The sequence below is a fragment of the Cuculus canorus genome, chromosome 21 (genome assembly GCF_017976375.1).
Source record: "Cuculus canorus isolate bCucCan1 chromosome 21, bCucCan1.pri, whole genome shotgun sequence".
In the NCBI taxonomy this organism is placed as follows: Eukaryota; Metazoa; Chordata; class Aves; order Cuculiformes; family Cuculidae; genus Cuculus; species Cuculus canorus.
The window spans coordinates 4,179,887-4,203,226 of NC_071421.1; the positions used below are offsets into that span (position 1 = coordinate 4,179,887).

A 23,340-nucleotide genomic window follows, 5' to 3' on the forward strand; every position below is an offset into this window, starting at 1 on the left:
CTAGAGGGGGGTGGGAAGCGCGGGATCCCGCGAGGTGGAGGCGAGGGGTCCGCGCGCCCATGAGGAGCGGCCATGGAGGCGGGGGGGCCCGCCGAGCGCCGCAGCGCGGAGCCAACCCAACTTCTGAGGTAACTCCACGCGAGCCGGGACAGACGCGGTGTCCCCCCACGGTGTACCCCCCTCCTCCGTTCCCTTGCCGCCCCGGTTCCCCCTCCGGCTGTTCCCCCCCACCCCCCGGGCCTGTGTATTCGCGACCTACAGCGAATCGCTTGGCGGTAGGAAAGCAGAAATTACCCCAACGGTGCTTTTGCTGAAAGTTCAGCCACTTAATGAGGTGATCGTTTATTTTTCTTCATTAATAAAAATAAAACAAATAAGCAGCTCGGGCGCTGTGATATGAACCATCACGTGAAGTTAACGCTCTGCCCTTTAAACTTCTCCCGTGATGCGAATAAAAATGTCAAATGGACGAAATGTTTAAAACAAGCGTTCGATCTCACCTGTAAGATCGGAATCGGTCTCGGTTCCCTTGAGGGGAATCCTTGAGGGCGTTGACTGCTTGTTTTTCAGCCACTGAAATAAACCGTCAGTACGAAAAGGGAGGTTTTGCTTCTTAATAACCTTGCAGCTGCTGAGGCCTCTGTGTCAGAAGTTTTAATGAAGACACTGAATCACGTGAGGAATGAAATCTTTGAATCGGGTCTATTTTGAGGGCTTCATGTTTCCCTGAAGTGTGTATAATCAGATGCGGACTTAAAGGCTGGAAAGATTTACACGTGCAAAGAATCAGCATCTGTTTGTAACCTCAGATGCACTTCGAATCCTGTGTTCAGTTCTGGCTCCTCACTGCCAGAAGTTTTTTGAGGCTCTACAGTGTGTCCAGAGAAGAGCCATGAAGCTGGTGAAGGGGCTGGAGAACAAGTCTTACAAGGAGTGGCTGAGGGACCTGGAAGTGTTTAGCCTTGAGAAGAGGAGGCTGAGGGGAAACATTATTGCTCTCTACAACTACCTGAAAGGAGGTTGTAGAGAGGAGGGAGCTGGGCTCTTCTCCCAAGTGTCAGGTGATAGGAGAAGGGGGAATGGCCTGAAGCAGTGCCGGGGGAGGGTCAGACTGCATATCGGGAAAAGATTTTTTCACAGAAAGAGTCATTGGGCATGGGCAGAGACTGCCCAGGGAGGTGGTGGAGTCCCTATCCCTGGAGGTATTTAAAAGACGGATAGATAAGGTGCTCAGGGACATGGTTTAGTGGTTAGTAGGAATGGTTGGACTCGACCCAACAGGTCTTTTTTAACCTAGTGATTCTATGGTTCTGTAATTTTAGTACCAGAGATTTAGAAAATCTGTCGTAAACATCAGCTTACTTTTAGTTGCTAAGCATCTTAAGAAGCAGATTGGTTATGATGTGACTTTGCCATCCGTGACGTCTTAAAGCTGAGAAGGAGGAAGGTAGAGGAGAAGAGGTTGAGTAGCAAAGAGAAGGGGAAGAAGATAGGACAGGAAATAGTGAATAAGTGTTAGGACACTTCTAGGTATGCTGCGAGTCTGCGGCCAAGACCATAAATGTTAATTTAGTGAATAATTTTAATTAGTTGGCAGAAAAGAACCTCCTATACCAGAAGCATCCAGTAAAGTTTAGTTTCTGTTTTACAGTGAGCAGCTGAATTGTAGTCAGTCTCACAGAGATCTGATGATGATGATCCAGGAAATGAAAAAGTGTTTGCCTGAAGAGAAAAGGAGCTCCAGCAAGCCCAGTACCATCAATGCTCTCAACTACGCCTTGCAGTGTGTTCAGCAGGTCCGAGGTAGGTCTGGAAAATATCTGGAAGCATAGAAACTATATAGCAGCTTGGTTTGAATGGACATCTCTGGCAACAAATAACATTAAAACACATAAAAGTATTCCCGCTATTCTGCAAACAATTGGCTTTCTGAGGCATCGTGGGTTGTTTTGGTGTTTTTTTTTCAAACAATCATGTTACCTTTTGTATTGAAATACCCACGTATTGCTTCCTTTTCTTCAGAATCCTGTAGCTAATAGGTGGCTACTAATAACTTTGTGTGTATATGGAAAAAACAATATTCCCATCCCACATTGAAAAATTATTGGATAGTCTGTGTTTCCAACAGAACTAAGTAGTGAAAATTGTTCTTTTGCCATCACGTACTGTCCTTTCTACTTCCTCATGCTTGTTTTCTGTAACATAAGTAGGTCACTCCAATAGTATAATCAGTGTTCCTTTTTCCTTTGTCACTACACAGACCTTCCTCATCTCACCTTGGACTTCACCAAAAAGATGACAAAAGTGCAAGGGCTGTAAGAAATACTTTAAAAATAGTCTCATTTCTGACTTTCATGTGTTTGTTTTGCTTTTCCTGTTTTTTCTTTTCAATTAGCAAACAATGACTTTTTCCAGGCTCTGAATGACCGAAGAGGGTTTCAGACGGATGTGATGACATACAGCATAGAAGAGCTGGTGGCAGTTGCATCGGAACACACTCCAAAAAACACTGTAAGGAATTCGGGCACACTCACAGAGTTCGTAATTTGTGATTTCCTTCTCTATTTAGTCTCCTTGTGTCATTTTGTGAAATTGGAATGTATAAAATGGAAAATCCTTGAAGTTTTAGCCAGACAGGGCCTTATGTTTTTAAGTGGGAATCAAGACTACTTCTTATCTGTGCTCGCTTAGGGTACCCAGCAGCAGAAAGTGAAGAAATACTTATTTTTCTTGTTTTTCTGGTTTGAGGCTTTCCCCCCCGCCTCCTCAGGAGCAACAAATATGTCTTTGAGAATCTTATTTGGGACTTCGTTTATGGCACAGTGATCTCTTGAGACAGTGTTAGCAGAATGTTTTCAGAGCAGATCAAGTCCATAGTTGTAAGGGACTTTGGTTTCGTTTTTGTGCTACTGGATTTAATTTTTTTCCCCTTGATTTGTCCGTGTGTCGCACTTCCTGGCTCTGCTTCAAAGAAAAGGGTGGTTCTTGAGATTTAGTGTGGTTAGATACAGTATCAGAAACCTTGCATGTGCTTCCTGCTTGAAAAGTTCTCAAAATATTTTTGTGTGTGGAATCACTGTGATTTGTGAAGAAGCGTGTGGAGTGGTAACCAGTCATTTTGGACAGTGGCAGGCATAATCTGTTCAGTTTTGATACTCCAGTCGTGTTAGCATTTGTAAATGATGAGTAAGCTACTCTAGCATTGGAGGTTGTAGTAGCTTACACACGCTATTTCAGTTGGATGCTAACTTAGGAACATATTTTAGAACCTCTGTCTTAGGTTGTTGTGTGTGTGGTAATTTGGGGTTGGTTTTGTTTTGTGTTTGTTTTTTTGTCCTTGCAGTACTGCTACTATATGTTGGGGGTGAATTGCCTTTAATGATGTTTGTTTTCCAGGACACATTTGTGGCTGTGTTTTCCTTGCTTTCTGGACGCATAGTGCACATTTCTGAGCAGGCAGCATCCATTCTAAACTGCAAGAAGAAAGTGTTAGACTCCTCCCGGTTTGTAGAGCTGCTTGTCCCTCAGGATGTGAGTGTGTTCTACACACACACTGATCAGTCCCACTTGCCGCTTTGGAACACCGAGAGTCAAACAGGTGGGATTTGGCAATGCCCTGAAGTGCTTCATGTGTCTTTCTGTCTTTGCAGAATGAGGATAGAATCCTTGTTCACTTCAAATACTTACGCTAGCAATATAAATAGGCAACACTTGTTCTCTTTCCACTTTAAAAACTTGTGTACCTATGCAGTTAGTCCTTGCTAGTCTCCTAGAGGCCTAACTCTTACTTGGGGTAAGTCAAAGGCATATACTTCGTTGCTTTGTGTGCCGTCTTAGTAATTCCAAATACTGCTGCTTTTTAAGAAGAAACCAAAAGTCTAATTGTGAGTTTAAATTTGTTTAATCTACATCATAGGGTTGCGTGAGTGGTTTGTCTTTATGATCTGCTTGCAGCCTGGTGTGAACATAGCTTACTGAACCCAAGTTTTAAGCTGCCTTGCTGTTTAGTGCTGGATATGTCTAAATAAGACCTGTGTTATTTGTGAGCAGTTCACATGTAACTCGGATGCTAAGGCCATTTCTTTTGCCCACCTACCTGTGGGGTTGTTCTGGCATCAGAGCTGGCAGGTCCGGAGTCCTTGCTGCCAAAGGGTGTGAGACATCTGAGGCTGCTAACACTAACATGCCAGGGATTCCACATCTTGGAAGCCCGTCCTGTGCTCACCCATCAGAGCAGTAGCACCCCTACAGAGTAGTTATTATTTTCTTGTGGTCAACTGCTACTGAATTTTCATCTCTCCATAATTTTTGGCTGTATCTAGCTTTTGGTATATGTCTTACGAGGCCAGGAATTTTTGCCTTTCCTTTCCATAGTGATGCACTGGGGAAAGGAGTTTTTTAGATCGCCTGTGTTTCTTCTGAATTTAGTTTCAGGTCAGCCATTCCTCCAAGAGTGAGTGGGTTGGAGAAGAGAGAGCATTTTAGGTGGAGCAGACCGTTGAACAGCTAATTCAGTAGCTCATAAAGAGCAGATTGTGAGACTTCTGTCTTGCTCAGAAAGTCTGGAGAAGGCAGAGTTTAAAATAGTTCTGATAGGTGTGACCTTCTTAAAGATATTAACTGATACTTTCAATGTGTGTTCTTCTTATTAGCATCTCTGTATGAATATGCCCAGGTGAAGTCCTTTTTCTGCAGGATCAGGCAAGTACATTGTTAATCATTTTATGTTTGTGAAGGCTGGAAAAAAGGTACAGTACTGAGCAGAAAGAGCGTTCTGTGATTACAGCTGATCAGTGTAAGTTCGTGGAACTCCATTACAAAATTGGCTTGTTGTGTTTTAATATTGGCGTCCAGCAGGACGTTTTGAATATCTTTCCCATAGTGATGCTGAAACTTGCATGGAATAAATATAGCAGGACAGATATCGGATTTTAAGCCAGGGAACTGTTTGTAGGATGCATCAATATTTTGCCATAATTTTCTTCAGGCATTCATACAACATCTCTCCTTCCTTTATATAACAGATCTGTCTGATTATGTGGGCTTCATGAGTAGAAATATGTTTTTACAAGCACACATTAGGTTTAGGTATGAAAATGTGGTTTTGTGGGTTAAACTTGTATATCCAATTTTCATCTTTTTTCCCCCGAAGGGGGAACTGTCAGTAGTTTTTATGACACTAACATCCCTCTAGAAACATTTTACAAAACTAAGTGTGGATTAAGAAAGTAACTTTCAGTGTAAGCGATAGCATCCAAAAATTTATCTCAGTTCTTTCTGTCAGAGCTGGGTAAGATACTGCAGTTTAACAGGTGAAAGAGCACTTGCCATAGAAATGGGCTCTTGCTAATGCAATTGTTACAAAGCCCTGGTTAAGATCTCATTTAGAATGTTGTGTGCTGCTACTGGTCACACATGTTCTAGGAAGACAAGCTCTAACAGGAGGGGGACAATCAAAGAACAACAACTATTTCTGAACTGAAGCTGGAGGACTCTTGCGTAGGTCAGTGAAACAAAACTTGAGAGACAGGTTTGATTCTTTTCTTTTTTTCTCCTAAAAATGGTACGGAATAAACAATAAACAGAAAACTGTTTAACTTGAAGGAGAGCACAAGGCCAAATGAATGGTTTGGGTGAATACGTTTGGAGTGAAAATTAGGTGGTAGTCTTTAACTGTTAAAGTAATGGCATTTCTAGAACGGACTCTGAGTGCAAGGATCGTAGGCAAAACACCTACTTGTTTTTAAGAGGACCAAGGTCAGTGTTGCTGAATGTGTTGGCCTTGAATCAGAAGGAATTGTGCGTAGGACTTCAGGAGATTCTGATTATTTGGGTGTCTGTGCTCAGCATGTCTCTGTGCAGGGCTCTCAGCCCTGGTGTTAAGTGTCAGAGTCTTGACACCAGTGTGCTAAACCCTTTTACTTTTCTTCAGGGGTGGTAAAGATCAAGAACAAGAAACTCGTTGTTACCCCTTCCGAATCACCCCATACTTGGTCCGTGTGTGTACTTCTGTCCACCTGGATGCTGAATCCTGCTGCTTAGCTTTGGCTGAGAAAATTCACTCTGGATATGAAGGCAAGTCAGGAGACCCCAGTGAAACAAACTGAGCCAGTAGGAGGATGCAGTATATGAAAGTCTGCTTCCTTTCCCAGCCTGCACTCGGGTGGTCTCACTCATGTAACTTCCATTTTGTGTCTGTGTGCATGCATGCAAATCCAGAGCATCTGTGCCCTCTTTGCAAGGCCCCGAAGCGTTTGACCTCTTCTCACTATTTTTATTCTTGAGAGAAGTCTGCAGCACATAAGTATTTTTAATGTTTCTATGAGTTATTGATCAGAAAGCAGTTAAAAATTAAAAAGTTCAGGAGCTGATAACTCTATCATGAGCAAAAATAACAGGTTTTCAAAGTGCGTGTTTTGTTTCAGTAAATATTTCTTTTTTCTACTAGCTCCTCGAATTCCTATGGATAAAAGAATCTTCACCACCACTCACACACCTGGATGTGTTTTTCTTGAGATAGATGACAGGTGAGATTAGAATTTAAGGCCTGTGAGGTGAGTATGAAGAGGTAGCAAAAAAATCCTGTGGTGATGCAATTGGAGACCTGTGTAGAGTTGTTGAACAGTTGGCAATAGTTAATTAAACAAAGTAGTTTTGTGTTTGTCTGTTCATAGAAAAACATGTAGAATTCCATAGACGTAATCTACTTTGTTGCTTAAAATGCGAGTTAAACAGAATTGCAGTCAGTTTTCATTATCCAGTTTACATTATTGGGCAGCTCTGGTAAACCCAGGTAGTGCAAAGCTCTGGGGATCACACTGTGGAGATACAGCTGTACTGAGCTGGGTCAAACAAATTTGGGCAGTCTAAAGCTGTCTTCGGCAGAGCCACAGAAGTGTTTTTACAACACACTTCGCAGTGTCCGTGTCAGATTTCTTACTGATATTGCCTGTGACCTGTTTCTTCAAGATCCTTTTTTCCTTTTCCTTTTGCATATAGACAAGCATGAAACTGCCTGCAAACATGAAAGTCTGTCAGATCTTCAGGCGTAGAAATGTTTGTCATTGGTATTTATGTCACTACATTGGACTGGAGGATTATTAGATGGGCTGGTCTGGAAAAGGTTGTGTAGCCTTAGTTCGTGCCATTGTAGATAGTGCATGGGGACCTCACTGACAAACAAAGGGTTAAAGATCTAAGTTCAAAACTAGATTATAATCAGTGATAATGTGTTTGGGTTTCAGAGCAGTGCCTTTGTTGGGTTACTTACCTCAGGATTTAATTGGAACATCCATACTGATGTATTTGCACCCAGAAGATCGTCCTTTGATGATTGCTATTCACCGGAAAAGTAAGTATAGTTGCTTTAAGAGGAATTTCTGTGGGTTTTAACATTCTTTTTATTATCATGTTGCTTGACATGTGACTGATCTACAGTCTAGACAAAAATAGTTGAATTGATGAATAAAACCAACCAGTTAAAGGTCAAGACACATTCAAACCCAAAGTTTTAAAGGACTCAGGTCGTTAGTGTTTGTGCTTGCTCTACTGTGTCATAATGCAAACTAAGCCATGTTTCTTGATTGTTTTTTTTTTAGTCCTGAAATTTGCTGGCCAGCCCCCTTTTGAACATTTACCTATTCGATTTTGTACTCAAAATGGGGATTATGTCATTCTGGATACCAGCTGGTCCAGTTTTGTGAACCCTTGGAGCAGGAAAGTAGTGTTCATCATTGGCCGACACAAAGTCCGGACGTAAGTCAGTAGTAGAATTCATCTGTAAAAGTGCTTTTCTTCGAATGCTCTGCAAAATGGAACTGTCTCAGTATTTAACTAGAAATGTAATGTTGCTCCTGTAGTCTGTGACAATTAGCATCTGTCTTGCAGCCTATTCCTTTAGGAAGAGCATTAGTCTTGTTTATTAAGTATGAAAATAAGTACATTACTTTGAAATAAAAGGCAAAGCCAAGTTTTTTTTTGGATTTTTGCATATTGGTGATGTCCAAATACTGTGACAATGGACATGTCTAAATCAAAGTATCAGTTTTAGACAAGCCAAGTAGAAGTTAAAAAGCAACATGAAAGGTAGATCACCTCAACAAATTATGAGTTGACATTCATTCCTGATGAGCTCATAAAAAACCCATTATTTGACAGATGTGTCAATCACTTTCTGGCTTGTTTCCTCCTGGAGCATGCACTTGATACAGAATCTAAATATTTACCATGGTGAGCTCTTTTAGTAATGCAGTTAGTATTGGGTGTGCAAGTTAATTTTTCACATGTTTCTCATTAGTTTCCAAGAGATTTGGAAATATGACTGCCTTCCTCTTACTTCCTAGAAAAGAAACCAGGTGGCTTTTCCAGATGGCCTTTAGACTTTACGAAGTGATCTTTTATTTAAGATTTTATGGGGTGTGAATTTGTCTCCTGAGTGAAGGAGGCGGCGCGGGAGTAGATGCTTGTCAACCTTAGCTCATGCCACTGTGCTGGCGTGCTGGCTTCCCTAAGGCTTGATGTGAAGCACCGCTCTCATAGCACTGCCCTGCTACCCCAGCAGAGCTGCTGATGGAACAGATGACATCACTGTGTGTTGATTCAACAAAGCAGTCAAATTAAAATAATAATTATTAAAAAAAAAAAAGAAAAATCTGTTCTACCTCTGTTTGTAGTTATCTTTTCTTCATGAAATTAAAATTAATAGTGACGTTTTGCTCGCTCTCTCCAGAAGCCCTCTGAATGAAGATGTCTTTGCTGCAAGAAGTAAAGAAATGAGCAGTGTTGAGAAAGAGATAAGAGAATTGCAAGGACAGATTTACAAGCTGCTTCTGCAGGTAAAGAAGATGAAAGAATTTCAAAATGCTGCCTGGCCTCCTCAATGAGAGGATAAAGAAACTGATCTGTTTAGCAGACTACTTTGGGGGTAGTCTTTTACAGGGTCTAAAAGGGAAGTTCTACTTGGAGATGGGCTTGTGTGGCAACATTAGAATGTGGCTCTGGGTAGCCCACCTGATTAGAAAAAAATATTTTGTATGTCATATTTGTCAAGTCTTTATGTTGAAAGATAAATCTGCATCGCAAAACAGCTTCAAGCATGGTAGAGAATTTTCACAAGCAAATGGTAGAGCCCAGGACAATACCGACTTTTGACTTAATTTACTTTGTTTACGTTGTTCACTTGAAGTTCTGCGTGGCAAAGTATGTTACTCCTGTCTTTTTGTTCCCTAGGAGGAGGATGATGTGTTTTAAATTACTATTTCTTCCTCTCATACAGCCAGTTCACAGCAATGTTTCCAGTGGTTATGGAAGCCTTGGAAGCAATGGCTCTTACGAGCATTACATCAGCATAGCATCTTCAAGTGACTCCAATGGGAATTGTGCAGAGGAGATACAAGAACCAGTAAGTCCTTGAATGTGTCACTTCCTGCAGAGTAGTAAAAATACGGTTTTAAAAAATGAAAATTTTTAGTATGTGCTATTTATCATGAGTGTCGCTGAAGTGGGAAGATACAGCTGTGTTCGAGCTAAATGTACTTAAATTGGTCAGTTGTAGAATGCTGGCTTTTGATTTTTGCCCTTAATTTTGCTAACTGAAATGAGCAGATAGTTACTATGATAGTTCTCTAAATTGAAGACTTGCTTAAGATCATCCTCAAAGAACCAGTAGAGAAAAAAGTGGAACAACTGTGCAACCAGAAAGAGGATTGATGAATGTGGAGTGCTTTCCATTTGCTTGGGATTTTCTGTTTCGTTTTAAGAAGGGCACTAGAGGTAGTGTAGGCTGCTGTAGAAGAGAGTAGAAACAGTGCTGTCGTAAAACAAACATTGCAGTTACCCAATTTCCTTGTGAGGCTCCTGGGTAAATTGTCAGCTTATTCCCACTCTCAAGGCTTGCATCAGCATTGAAACATGTAAGTGCTCATGCTGTTCAGGGTTTTATCATAGCTAAATTAACTGAAGTAACCATGATAATTAGATTCTTAAATTTACAAACACCAACAGATACCAGGCTTAGGCTGCCCAGCTACTCCCTTTCAATTTGGAGAATACAAAAACCCTAGCCCATCTTAATGGCCTCCTGCGGCCTCTTTTTATTCATTTTATTCTGACTTGACATTTTCACGTATCTCAAGATGACGTTGCAACAAGTTTGCGCAGATGTCAACCGAATAAAAAATCTGGGACAGCAGCTGTATATTGCATCGAGGAGCAAGCCACAGGATGGAAGTGAACAGGCTGTGAGCTCAGAAACGCTAGGAGGTAAGTTAACATGAACTCTTGTAGATCTGTAGCAGTGAGTTTGGCTAGCTGATGGTACACTGAAGAACTTAAGATAGCTTTTAAGCATGGCTTAAATGTGGGAAGTATTTCGCTTTTTTTTTAAAAATGAAATTAAAAACAACCAACCAAAAAACATCTTAGCAGATGCCGTGACTTTTTAAATGCTTATTGAGATATGGAGGAACATATCTGTCTCTAAGTTAATAGGCTTTTACTTTTTTTCATTTTAACATTTTCTAGTGAAAAGGCTGAAAGTTCCCTTAGTTACTTAATGTAGACTTTCAGCAACAATCCACAGGTTGGAAAACAGTGCACTACGTACCACTGAAGTAGTGTTTTAGTTATTGAGTGCTTAATACTATGCTAATGCACATTATTTACTGTTAGTATCTAGCACAAATATATGGAGAAAACTTGATGTTTTCTGAGATATCATAGTCTTGTTGATAAGAGGGCTGCACTGTGGATGTTAATGCTACTCTGACCAGTGTAGTGTCAAAAGCTGCAAATTACTGCTGAATGGCAGGTTGAATTCTGTGATGTAAAAATCAAGAGAAGAGTAATATTAATTACAGCTTTCTTTACAACTTAAGTACAGTAGGTTTTTTCTATAGTGTTTTCATTGTGTTTACTAGTTGTTCTGAGTACATGTTTAAGCAGTTGCGTGGGTTTTTTTTCTCTTAAGACATTCTTTCCCCTTCTAGCTCTCCTGCCTTCAAAAGTGAATTGAGATGAAAATGCAGAACGACTTAGTAAAGAGGCCTGTGCTGTCATAAGCCATATGTCCCTGTGTAATATATATGTATCCCAGTGTATATATGCGAGTGTCTTGGTGGGAGTAGTGTTTAGATGCCTTTTAGAGGAGTCTTTGAGGATTTATTCTCTTCTAGGGAAGAGGCACACTGCTTCCTGTTTTCTTCAGACACTGAGAAGTGATAGCACAGAAGAACCAGGCAATGCATTTTATGATGATTCAAAGAAGACTCCACGCGTTCCTTCCTATCAACAGATCAATTGTGTTGATAATATCATAAGGTAATAAACTACGAAGCTATTTTAGTGATTACAAGTTTAAGATTAACCAATGGAAGGTAAATATTGAAGCAGTTTGAGTTATGAGATAACTTTGGGATTGTTTGTAAAGCTTTCTGGATCTCTGGGTAGTCCATCGGAATGCTTAGTCAATCTGTATTAATAACGAAAAATTTAGGGTCTAAGATTCTGTTTGCAATGGTTGATGTTTGTCTACTTATAGTTTCACCATTGTTGAAATAGGAGGAGAATTTCAGTGGGCATAATATGCTAGTGTCTTCTCAATATATGCTTTGAGAACATCTGTATAAAACTGAAAGTTGCTATAATTTATAAAATGTTGGTATTTTTTTAACCCAGTGGATAACATAATCTTTTCTTTTTTTCTTTTTCCCACTTTTTTTTTTTTTTTAAAGAAAGAGTAAGTGATAGATTTTATTTAAAATACTTCTTGGAAAGCACATACGTGACCAGAGCTTCCTGCTGTGCATTTTAAAGTACTAGTTAACTAACTCCTGGATCTCCAGTTTGGATTGTTCAAATGTACGTCTCTCCAAATGGAGAGAAAACACAAAGTAGGGAGAGCTTCCTGTGATATGCTTTTATTTCAGATATCTAGAGAGCTGCAGTATTCCAGCATTGAAAAGGAAATGTAAATCTTCTGCAAATACATCATCGTCATCTTCAGAAGAGGTCCAACAAAGTCAGCAGGAAGGCGAGGCATTGGAAGGTAACGCACAGTATACTGACAGTCGTAACAGAGCTGCAACAAGTGATGCGTTTCTCCTACTGTTGTACGTTCTGAGGTTTATGTACGCTTTTTTTTTTGTCAGACTAACAGCACAAGTATTTTTGTTATGTGGTAAATATTTAGACTGGATGTTAGGAAGAATTTCTTCACCATGAGAGTGGGGAGGCCCTGGCCCAGGTTGCCCAGGGAAGCTGTGGCTGCCCCATCCCTGGAGGGGTTCCAGGCCAGGTTGGATGGGCCTTGGACAGCCTGAGCCAGTGGGAGGTGTCCCTGCCCATGGCAGGGGGGTTGGAACTGGGTAATCTTTAAGGTTCCTTCCAACCCAAACTATTCTGATTTTATGAATATTCGCTTATCTTGTCTAGATCTCACAATTAAGAATAAGGTACAATATTAAGTCTTTGAACATAGGATGGATCTAGAAAGAACTCTTATTTGTTGTTTCTAAATGAACCTGCTGTTGCTCACTCATTTTGTGCCACGTTTAGGATGTGCTGACATTGCACTGGCATATGGACTTTACGTAAAACTGTCTTATTTAATGTTCTGCATAGTTACTGGTTGTTTCTGAGCCAGTCACACTGATGAATTCTGAGCATAGTTCTTGGAATGAAATTCCACATAGAAACTTTGTCGTTTACCAATAGATACTGCTATGTTTTTGGCAGTTAATTCCCAAACTCCAGTATCTGCTGATGGAGAAGAGAGGCTGAAAGACCAGACAAGTGCAGGCATGGTGGGCGCTCCTCTGGCAGACCTGACTCTCTCCAACAAGGCTCCGAGTGTGGTGTCCATCACCAGCCAGTGCAGTTACAGCAGCACTATAGTGCATGTCCCACACCCGGAATCAGGTAACGTTCACACTCGCAAAACACTGACTTGACTCCCTGATTTTTCAATTTATGCGATGTTCCCAGACTGAAGTACATGGTGAGATAGTTTTGTTCATTTGAGATACGTTCTCATGAATATGAACTCTGATGTATAATTGAGTATAATCTAGGGACATCGTGAAGAAAAACTTGAGCCTGGAAATTTTTACGGTATTTCAATAAAACCTAGTTTTAACAGGTTGCACTATTTCCTTTTCCCTCAACCACAAGCATATGCTTTTTGCCACTGAAGATTGAAATAAAAATGACTAACGGCCAGTGTTACTTCATTTAAATGCAGAAGGAAATGTGAAAATGAGTATTTAACTGCTTTTGTACTAAGAAAGCATGATAAAAGAACTGCCTTTGTAGCTTCAAAGTGAATTGGAAGTTTTCCACAGCATGTAAAGTAATTTGCTCAGTTGATGTTAGTATAACTATATTTGAGTGTAAAGCGTGTTTTCTCCCCCTGCCTCTGCAGCCTGTATCTGCTCGGTAGCTCAGACGAGACTGTGTTCTGTGTAACCCTCTGGGTGTTGTGGGAGTTGGCACCAGAATGCCAGGCCAAAGAGTGATTTATTTTCTTCCCTCCTCAAAGAAGTCACTACAATGGAGGATACTACTGTTGGAAGTGAACAAATTGAGCTGCCTCCTGTGAATGCTCAGAGTCTCACTATGATGCCTGAGGACTTAGAGCCAGTTGGGCTAACAAAAGAGACGTTGTCAGCCCACACTCAAAAGGAGGAGCAGAACTACGTTGACAAGTTCCGCCAGAGGATCTTGCTCTCTCCTTTTAGGACTTACCTTCAACAGGGGAGCAGAAGTAACAACGGACAGTCCTGTGGCCAAGGTAGGCAGCAGTTCTGAGAAATAAAGACTGTCTGGTATGGACTGCAATGCAGTCTGGTTCTCCTTTGTCCGATTTGGTGAGTATCTTACGATGGCTGCAAACAGAATACTTCCTTTGAACTGCTGAAGCTTAACAATGGCATTGCCCACAGAGAAGGTCTTCTCTGTCTTAAATGTTGCTATCTTGGACCTTTCACAAAGGACATAATTGTAGTAATAAACCTTGCAAATCTCAAGAAGTTTACCACCTTCCCTTGAGGGGAAACCTAAAAAGACCTAATTGGAATAAGCCAAAACGATCAATAAGAAAATGGATGACGTGAAGGAAAATATTGTATATATGTCAGCAAATCCATCACTGTAGCAAATGGAAGAATTTTCCGGAGGAAGGTTAGCTCTCTGAATAAGCCACACTCAATTATCTGGATGTTTTTCTCTTTCCTTTTTTTCTTTTTTTTTTTTTCCCTAGGTCTATCATTCCAGTGAATGTGTGTATTTTTCTTCCTCCTTAGGAGATTCCCCTCCAAAGCAGATGAGCCCAGCTAGCTGTAAAAAAGGCAAACGTGGAAAATTCAAGCGGCAGAAACCTCAGAGGCAGTCCTCAGATAGCCACTCTTCTAGTAAAAATAGAAGTAGTCTTCCGTGTGAGAAGAGAACAACTCGGAAACAGTCATCCTCTCCCTCGAAAGTGTCCTGTCTGAGCTCCTCCAGTATGAATGCCCTCCCTCCTCTAGGATTTCCAGCTTCTTCAGATCCACTGTCTAGTTTTCCAGCCTCTTCTGTAGGACAGGAGCTTGCCCTTCACTCGTTAAAACCTGGGTCCATGTCATCGTCCCAACTATGCTGTGAAGCCCAGTCACACCCAGCCCTTTATCCCCCTAACATGGGCACACTTATGGCTGTATTTTTTCAGAGTTTCCCCATGTATGCTCAGATGCCTCAATACGTCTTTCTTCCTAGCCCTCAATATGTTTATCCCCCCTCTTCGTATCCGTGCGCTACACTACCTCCAGCCCCGCTTCCTTCTACTCCGTCACCAATAGCACCGCACTGTGTGGATCAGCCCTTTCCAGTCTCTTCTGCAACAACCATGGAGGACCAGCAAGAAGGCCAGTGTGACCAGGACCCGCTGCTGAGTAGCTCACGGAGCAGCTCCCCTCTTCAGCTGAATTTGCTTCAAGAAGAGCTGCCAAGACCTATGGAGCTTTCCATTAGTACTGATGTTAAAGCATGTGCAGAAGCTAAAGGTGTAAGTAACACAGATTTTTAATGTAGAGGAGAAGCTGACTTTTATAGCCTTCAGTCACCAAAACCAGTGGTGATGATCTGTGTTTCCAGGTCACCAGATTGTTAGCTGCTTTTTGCAGTGGCTGTGCTATGTAGGCTGCAGGGCACAAATAGCTTTCTCCACCTCCAGTGCTGTTTATACCTGCCCCCGTGGGAACTTGTAACAGTACAGTGTTGGCACTTGGCAAACGACAGAAGAGCGAAATCTTCTGGTCTAGGCTGCCACAAGCCGTTTCTGCTCAGCGTTTTGGCAGCAGCCTTTTCAATTGTCAGCTGGAATTTTGGGTTTGGGGCTTTTATGCATGTGGAACTTGGTTAGTGCTGCACACTTCGCATCCTTTCTCACCCAGTCCCACAGTCTCTGTGGAGAACCAAAACAAAGGGAAGATACACTTCTAATTACTCCCTCTGTCTCCCAGGGATGCAGCTAATGAACGAAGAACAGGGATCCGTGTGGGTCGGTTTCCATACATGGGCATAGAAAAGGCCTCTCCAACTTCCGCGGTAATCTCAGAGGCAGGAATCTGAGCTCTGCAGGCGAGGAAAAAAGTGTTGGCTCCTGAATCCAGGTTGGGCTGGAAAGGCTGGATCAGCTGAAACTGCAGGGTAGGGTCCTGAAAGGGGAGTTGGTGTACCTGTAGCCGCTGAAGCAGTGGGCTTCGCATAGTGAATCAGGGGAAGACACTCTCATTTTCCCTGTAGTGCACCATTGCTCGATGTGTGTGGCTGCTTCACGCTGTCTAACAGGACAGGAAGGGAATTGACTCCTGTTCTCTTGTCAGCAGTAAATATTAGCTTTATGCCACAGTTAACGGTATCTTGACCCAGTGGGAAAGGATGTACAGCAGAAACCAGTGAACTTGAGTCCAGATGCTTTTGTTGATGTCACTCATGAAGATTGTTATCCTGAGTTATAGACTGACATTCATTTTCGGAGCTAGAAACTCCAAACCTATTCAATTGATATGAGAACTTAATCAACATGTGACAAATAAAGTAAATGCATGAACCTTTTTTTTCAGATTTAAATGTAACTTCCGTGGATGTATGTGTTTTGAATTTTGCTTCCAGGACAACGATCCAGAAGATAGTGGTAACAGTTCTAGCCATTGTGCTTCTTGTGAACTTACTGACCGCTCACTGTATGAGGACTCCCAGTCGGGTATGGGTTCAGCAGCATCAGGTAGCGGATCGGCTTTATCTGCTTCTTTAGGTTCTGGCTCCAATGAGACTTCTGGCTGTGGCACAGGTAGGGAAATTTGAGATTTGAGTGTTTGATGTTTTGGTGCTAAACGGCTTGCTAACGTGTTTGTGGTTCCTAGCAAGATACTGTAATAGGAAATCCCAGTAAGAGTATCTGTAGTCTTTACTCTTCATCAGCTTTCAGTGTTCGAAGCCAAGTTTGTGTCAGTCACTGTGGCTGGAAATGGGAATCTAAGAAGGTGTTGCTTTGTGACCTGTAAGCCGCTCATACATTTTGCTCGTTACCGCTTTTCTCTGCATTAGATACATTTTAAATTTAAGATGTAAGCCAGTAAATGTAGATCTGCCTAGAGCAGGACCTCTTGAAACGGAAGCAGAGAAGCTGAGCCAATTAATTTTGAGAAGAGCAAGTAGAACTTTGGAGATCTTGAGTAACTTAATAGAATGCTCTTTATCTTTGAATTCTCAACAGGTAGTAATCACTTGCTAGAGCAATCATCTGTGTTCATATTGCAGAACTAGCTCACAAGAATATGCAGTTGTCCTTTTTATGCTGAATTACTAGAATTTCTCAGGCATCTGCATTTATTTTTTTCATGGTAATTCTCAGCAGGTAGCGGGAAAAGCAGCAAGTACTTTGCCAGTAATGATTCTTCTGAAGTTTCCAAAGAAGAGAAGAATCAGGAAGCAGAAGTAAAAGGAACGGCTCATAAATCCAAGCATGAGTCAGCCTGGGTGATGATGGATCGCACACCTGAGCAAGTTCTAATGACTTACCAAATGCCCAACAGGTTGGAAAACATCAACAATTTTTGACATGTAGTTTGGAATTGTGCGTAGAACTGTAGAATTAAAAATGACACCATGGAAACAGTGCACATACCAATAACGCTCCAAGAAGGTGTATTAATGTACTGTTTCTTTTTTATATTTTTTTCTAATTTCCCCCACCAGTTAAAATACGGTAAAACAGAGTGTAGTTACTGTTCAATGGCTGATGCTGTCTGCGCTTCAGCCTTGGATATTGATGAAGAGACTTTCCCAGTAGGATTATAAACAGTGCCTGCCTTGCTTCAGTTAGTACAGCTGTGTTCACAGTTGTCTGTTACCTGCAGAATTAAAGAGGAGGTTTTAAAGGAGGATCTGGAGAAGCTGGCAGTCATGCGCAAGCAGCAGCCTTGGTTCACTGATGGGCAAAAGAAGGAGCTTGCAGAGGTGCATACGTGGATCCGGACCCAGACTGTCCCACTGCAAGTCAGCACCCAAGTAAGGAGTTGTGAAAGCAATCAGCAGCTTATTCATGCTTTGGCGTTTCTCTACCAATACAATCTTACAGTGTTTGGGTCACTGATGGTTACTACTTGTAAATGTAAGAAGGAAGTGAGCTGGAGTACGCTAGCCACATGAGAAATGCCAAAGTACACGTCTTTCCATTGTGTTTTTTTTTTTTGAAGATAGGCAAATTCTGTGTAGAAACTACCTGTAGCGAGGTTCCTTCAGTCACATGAATGGGAATAGTGTCATAGTATCATAGTATAGTTTGGGTTGGAAGGAACCCTAAAGGTTGTCTAGTTCCAGTCCCACTGCTGTGGGCAGGGACACCTCCCACTGGCTCAGGCTGCCCAAGGCCCATCCAACTTGGCCTTGAACACCTCCAGGGATGGGGCAGCCACAGCTTCCCTGGGCAACATGTTCCGGTGTCTCACCACTCCCATGGTGAAGAAATTCTTCCTAATGTCCAGTCTAAATCCACCTCTCTCCAGTTTATACCCATTCCTTCTGGTCCTATCCCCACAAGCCTTTACAAATAGCCCCTTTCCAGCTTTCCTGTAGCCCCTTCAGGTACTGGAAGGTCGCTATAAGGTCTTCTGTGAGCCTTCTCTTCTCCAGGCTGAACAACCCCAACTCTCTCAGCCTGTCCTCGTACAGGAGGTGCTCCAGCCCTCGCATCATCCTTGTGGCCTCCTCTGGACCCGTTCAAACAGCTCCATCTCCTTATGTTGATGATTCCAGAACTGGACACAATGCTACAGATGAGGTCTCACAAGAGAGTAGCTTAGGGGCAGAATCCCCTCCCTCCCTGCTGGCCACGCTGCTTTGGATGCAGCCCAAGACACGGTTGGTTTCTGGGCTGTGAGCGCACGTTGACGGCTCATGTTGAGCTTCTCATTGACCAGCACCCCAAGTCCTTCTCTGCAGGGCTGCTCTCAAGCACGTCATCCCCCATCGTGTACTGAAAACAGGGATTAGTGTCATGCTCCCATGTAAAACTCCAGATCTAGTGATGTTTCTCCTGTGGCATTGGGTCTTTTGCTCGTTTCATTATGAAGTTGTCTGTTGCTGTGATTGAATAACATGTAACTCTGGGATGCTGGTGAAAATGAGAGGAAGTGTGTTCAACAAGCTGAAGAATGCTCATCATCACAGAGGAGGTTCAGGCATGTAGTAAGAAACACAAAAATAACTGGCTTTTTTGTAGGTGGATTCATGCTTTAAGAATTTTTGTGTCTTATGCCTGAATGTTTTACCTGGTGTGACTCTTGGGCATTTGGATAAACTACTTCTGATTTGTGTTAGAGAATGTCCTAATCAGTTTAAAGTGCTCCCAGGTGTTACGGAGAAGAAATGAGCAAGGCAAGACTAGTCCCAGAAAGATCTAGGGCTCCAGTGATGAGTTGCACTGAAAATGTAAAAATTGCACTTCAAATCCTTAACAGTTTGCTGAGGAAGTTGTATAAGCCTTAGTTGCTAAGTTGTCTTAGCCTTGAGATAAGACATGTTACACTGACAAAAGAATTAATTTCTGAGACAAGATAAATTGAAGGTACAAGTACCTGTTTCTGAAAATAATTGGAAAATCTCTGCTTTTAGAGAGATTTCAGCCCATGGGTGAGGGTTACAATAATTTGCAACATATCGTCCTGTCAGGATTTGATTTTTTGAAATCTACTTATGGAAAAAGAAAATTTAAGTTACTGTGTTCTTGTTCTTTTTTTTACAGGGCTGTGTTACATGTGACATCAGGGAAGCAAGTTGTGAGGCTGCAGTGGCTGATGACAATATGGAAAGCAAGGGAAAATCATCTTCGCTCCCGCAACGCTGAAGGCATCAGCGCTTGTGTCAGTAAAACTGTTTGGTGTAATTCACGTTCTCTTTTCCTCTGGCTTTGCTACATACTAGTGGTGAATGTATCTGGCTATCTCTTCCCAACACAAGCAGTTACACATGTGAAACTAAATCTTTTTTCACTACCCTGCCGCTCCTGGCATGATTTTGAAGACAATCTTTCACTGGGAGGCTGTTTCTTTTCCTGCCATCACAGACTTGCTGCATAATGGGATATGTTTCTAACTTTTGATTGCTCAAATGATGAGCAGGATACAAAGGCTTTTTGGTTTGGGGTTTTGTTGGATGGTTTGTTTGAACTTGGCAAGCAAGGGTCTTAAAAAGATGCAGTGATTGAGAACTTAGTGATTAACCTAGCAGATCAGCATGTTTACTCTCTCTTTAAGCTAGGTGTGTTGAAACCAGGATACAGCACAGTGCTCTTTGGTTTTGTTTGTTCAATATTTAAAGGTCTAAACTGAAGATGACAATGCTCTGAGGATCTAAAATCGCTGTGGGTGGTTTGAGACTCCAATAGGCTTTTTAATGAGCAGCTGAAAACTGGCCAAGTTATTCTGCATCAAAATGCCTTTCACCAGCTTGTGCCCATCGAGAAAACTGAAGAGAAGCAAAGCAATTCTCGATGTTTTTCCTTACGAGTGGTTTGGAACCAAGCTGGTTATAGCATTTCTTTTTAAAGCTGTGTATCGAGAGAGAGATGTTTAAAAGTAATTGAAGGTAACTGGTTTGCAAATCTGCTAGAGATTAAATTATAAATAGCCGTCAAAAAAATAGAAGTAACAATTCAGAAGTTACTTTCTTACGCAGGATCTGCTCTCGAAGAAGAGATCTGGAAAACCTCTGTCAAGGCACTGTAGCCTAGTTATGAATTCAAGTAACTACATGCAATCTTTTATCCTATGTTGCTAGCACTCCAGAAGGCAAATTTGTATCTTTATTTTTGTTGTTTGTGTCAGAGGAGTTAGATGAGCTGAATCCAGACATAGTGAGTAGGAAATTTGAAGCTATTTCCGTGTTTTGCTTTTATTCTGATGCCAAAAACAAAACGGAAAAAAAAAAGAGATTGAGCTTTATTTCTTTTGCTTTCCACAAGTTGTGGAACCAAACTTGAACATCAAACTTTATATTCTTTATTTCTTACCACTGTTGACTTCTTGGACAAGTTTCAGCCTTTTTCTTTATATGGAGTCTCTGCTGATGAAGTCCATGGATGAAAAATGAGTTTGTGCATGGTGTGAGTTTGTTGTTTGGAAAGTGGTAACCACTTTCTCTTTCAATATGTGAAAAGCCTTGTTCTCATGTTAATACTTCTAGCTTAAAGCTGAATGTCTCAAAGTGCTCTTCAGACAGGGCATTCTTCACTAAAACGTAGCAGATTGTCTGATTTCCCCTTTGTTTATCAAAAGCTAGATGTAATCAGATTTTCCTTGTGGTGTTACGAATCGCCTTAGCCTTCTCAAAAAAGAGTTTTAGAATGTAATGTATTATTCACCCTTTTATTCTGTGTAATTCTTCCTTTTTTGCTACGTGAAGGATTTTCACCTTTTCTGTTTTATTTACTAGCAAGACTCAAGTTGTTGAGGAAGTTAAAAATACTGTGATCTGCAGATATTTGAAGGAGAATACATTTATCTAAGGTTTTTGTTACTTTTTAAAACAATTCAGTGACAATTTTTGCCCTTAAAGCTTATTTCAAGTGAAGTTATTTTTACAGAACTTTAAGTTTTCAAGGCTAGTTTGACTCGGACAGTACTTTTGGTTTGTTTTTTTACAGTATGCTTGCCTTGCGTGTTTATACCTATTGCTTTCTATTTATTCTTAAGCTGCTTTTCTCTATTTGTCTTTCAGTGTTTTCAGCTTAAACTTGTGTTTTCTTGTGTTGTAAATCAGCAGAGATTCACGCATCCTCCATACTTTTTGTGTTCAAACTCTAGAGGCTTCTTAAAATAAGAGACTTAAGTAGGTATTTAAATAGAGCAAATTAGTACTCTAAATGGAAAACGTGGACGATAGCCTTATACCTTTCTTTGTCTTTCTCCAGCACTTTCCAAACGTGTTATTCTGATTATATACACACTACTTAAAATACTTGCTCTAAGACGTGTAAGAAGATTCTTTATGTGTAGGTTCTTTTCTTAATTGGGAAGCTTCTTAACTAACTTAATTGTCAAATTGGACTCATGCACTAGAATCCATTCTAGTTCGTTATGCTTAAATTAAAACGACTGCTTTAATGTATTTTGTGTCTTGGTGAAATAGATGGATTTGAATACTTCAGATAAGGACGGCTGCCTCCTTCGAAATGGTTTAAACCTGTAAGCTAGGAGAGAAGTTCAGATAATCAACTATTTTGCCGTGCATTATTTCCACTCTTCATGGAATAATGCCTCCTAAGCGTGAAAATGAGATGGTTTGTGTTATCTTAGCAGGCTTACATGCCGTCCACTTCATGAAACAGTGGGACTTAGTTTAGGAGAATGGTAATACGTACCTAACACTTGAATAATGCTTTTCATCCGTAGGTCTGGAAGCATGTCAAAAAGGTGACTATCCCAGTTATATAAAAAGAGGCAGAGACACAAAGGACTTGCATAGATGCGTACCCCAGTTCATACCAAATCCAAGAGTATAATTTGGGGATCTTCACTCATGGTATCCTGTGCTGTCTTTGCTACAAGCGGTCAAGATTCTGACCTGTATGTAGAAACTTGATCATGTTATACGTGTTTCTTGTTTGGAGATGTTAACCTTTCTTATACCACATACTGCTATGAATTTGTGCCGAGTAGGGTCATATAGCATCAGAAATCCTAGACAGTTTTTGTAGTGCTGTGAACACTGTACCCTCTGACCGTAATGAAAGGTGCATGTGCTTAGGAGTTTGAATTTGAAGTCTGTAGTCCTGGATAAATCTTAGGTGCAAGATTACTTGTCTGGGACTATGCTAGTCCTGGGTCACAGTAAAAATTATGGTAGGGGAAAACAATGTAAGAGGAACAAAAAGGTCAGTCGGTGCCCTGTGTGACAATGAAACTAAACTATTTACCTGAAAATGCTAACGGTCTTGGCTGCGCAAACAGGTTTAGGACAGAACAGTTTCCCGAGCTACTCTTTGCCCTGCTAGAACCACATCGTCTTGCAATCAAATGCCTTATCAAGCCTTTTGGAAAGGACCTTGTTTCCATGAGTTTTCAGGAATTGGTAGTTTTTACTTCAGCTTACATTAATCTGTCAGTCTTTGTGGTTTGCTGGAATAGTTGAAGAGAGTGAGGTATGGTTCTGATCTGAAAGACCAATGGAGTAAATATTGCAGACAGTTTTGCCTATGCTGTTTTGTTTATATGACTTTGTTTTACCTAGCATAAAAATCTTGCAGACACCTTAGAGCTGCTTGGAAGGTCACTTTTTTGGTGATCAAAGGGAAAACATGCAAGTACAGTAATGAAGCAATTACTGCCCCCTGTGGGGGTGTCAGCAGTTTGGAAACTCTTGACTTTTGCTGGCAATTTTACTTGTTAGATTCATAAATACGGAATTACATTTTGAAAAGATGAGTTGATGGTCAATTATTTTCATGGCATTGCTATGAATGGGAGGGACCCTAGTGTATTTTTACAGTGTGTGCTAAATATTTGCTGAATGAGTAATGTATTGGTAAGTTTATCTTCCAGCTGAATCAAGTTTTAAATTGCAGTTGAATGAATTTTTACATCAGTTGATAGGAATATTTTATTGAAATTATATTCAGCTGTTGTTGAATTTACAGTTGTGATTTTAACTGTACACTTTAAAAAAGCTTCTGTTTTTATAAATAAAACTGAAAAATATGCTGCAAAGAACTTTCAAGTGTGTGTTTACTTTTGTTGCTGTTAATTTCTAGAAAACAGAATTTTAAGAAAATATTCGTGACATTTTTGTGATTGTCCATAGATGCTGAGG

General features: G+C 41.0%; 1 protein-coding gene across 3 annotated transcripts; it reads left to right on the forward strand.

The window, feature by feature from the left end:
- The first annotated feature begins 10 nt into the window (after window positions 1–10).
- On the forward strand, window positions 11–23,242 carry PER3 (period circadian regulator 3). Of its 3 annotated transcripts, XM_054085982.1 has the most exons (21): window positions 11–128; window positions 1,652–1,803; window positions 2,396–2,511; window positions 3,397–3,598; window positions 4,653–4,701; window positions 5,933–6,075; window positions 6,449–6,527; window positions 7,245–7,351; window positions 7,599–7,755; window positions 8,729–8,834; window positions 9,275–9,400; window positions 10,134–10,260; window positions 11,172–11,316; window positions 11,925–12,043; window positions 12,733–12,915; window positions 13,535–13,786; window positions 14,298–15,034; window positions 16,144–16,321; window positions 16,886–17,066; window positions 17,391–17,541; window positions 19,277–23,242. In XM_054085982.1, exons 1-21 carry the CDS (start codon window positions 73–75, stop codon window positions 19,376–19,378), a joined length of 3,468 nt encoding a protein of 1,155 aa, XP_053941957.1. In that variant the 5' UTR covers window positions 11–72; the 3' UTR covers window positions 19,379–23,242. The 3 variants fall into 3 exon arrangements, with proteins under 3 accessions (XP_053941957.1, XP_053941956.1, XP_053941955.1); XM_054085981.1 differs by lacking the exons at window positions 11–128; window positions 1,652–1,803; window positions 2,396–2,511; ... (1 more) ...; window positions 4,653–4,701; window positions 5,933–6,075 and having other exon boundaries at window positions 6,144–6,527; window positions 16,889–17,066; XM_054085980.1 differs by lacking the exons at window positions 11–128; window positions 1,652–1,803; window positions 2,396–2,511; ... (1 more) ...; window positions 4,653–4,701; window positions 5,933–6,075 and having other exon boundaries at window positions 6,144–6,527; window positions 13,538–13,786.
- Window positions 23,243–23,340: the final 98 nt, after the last annotated feature.

Excerpts from the sequence above, each read along its gene's own strand:
- PER3 (XM_054085982.1), top strand. The coding sequence starts at position 73 with ATGGAGGCGGGGGGGCCCGCCGAGCGCCGCAGCGCGGAGCCAACCCAA. Across the intron at positions 4,702-5,932 it reads TCCTTTTTCTGCAGGATCAG|GGGTGGTAAAGATCAAGAAC; the intron begins GCAAGTACATTG and ends ACTTTTCTTCAG. Across the intron at positions 12,916-13,534 it reads TGTCCCACACCCGGAATCAG|AAGTCACTACAATGGAGGAT; the intron begins GTAACGTTCACA and ends CCCTCCTCAAAG.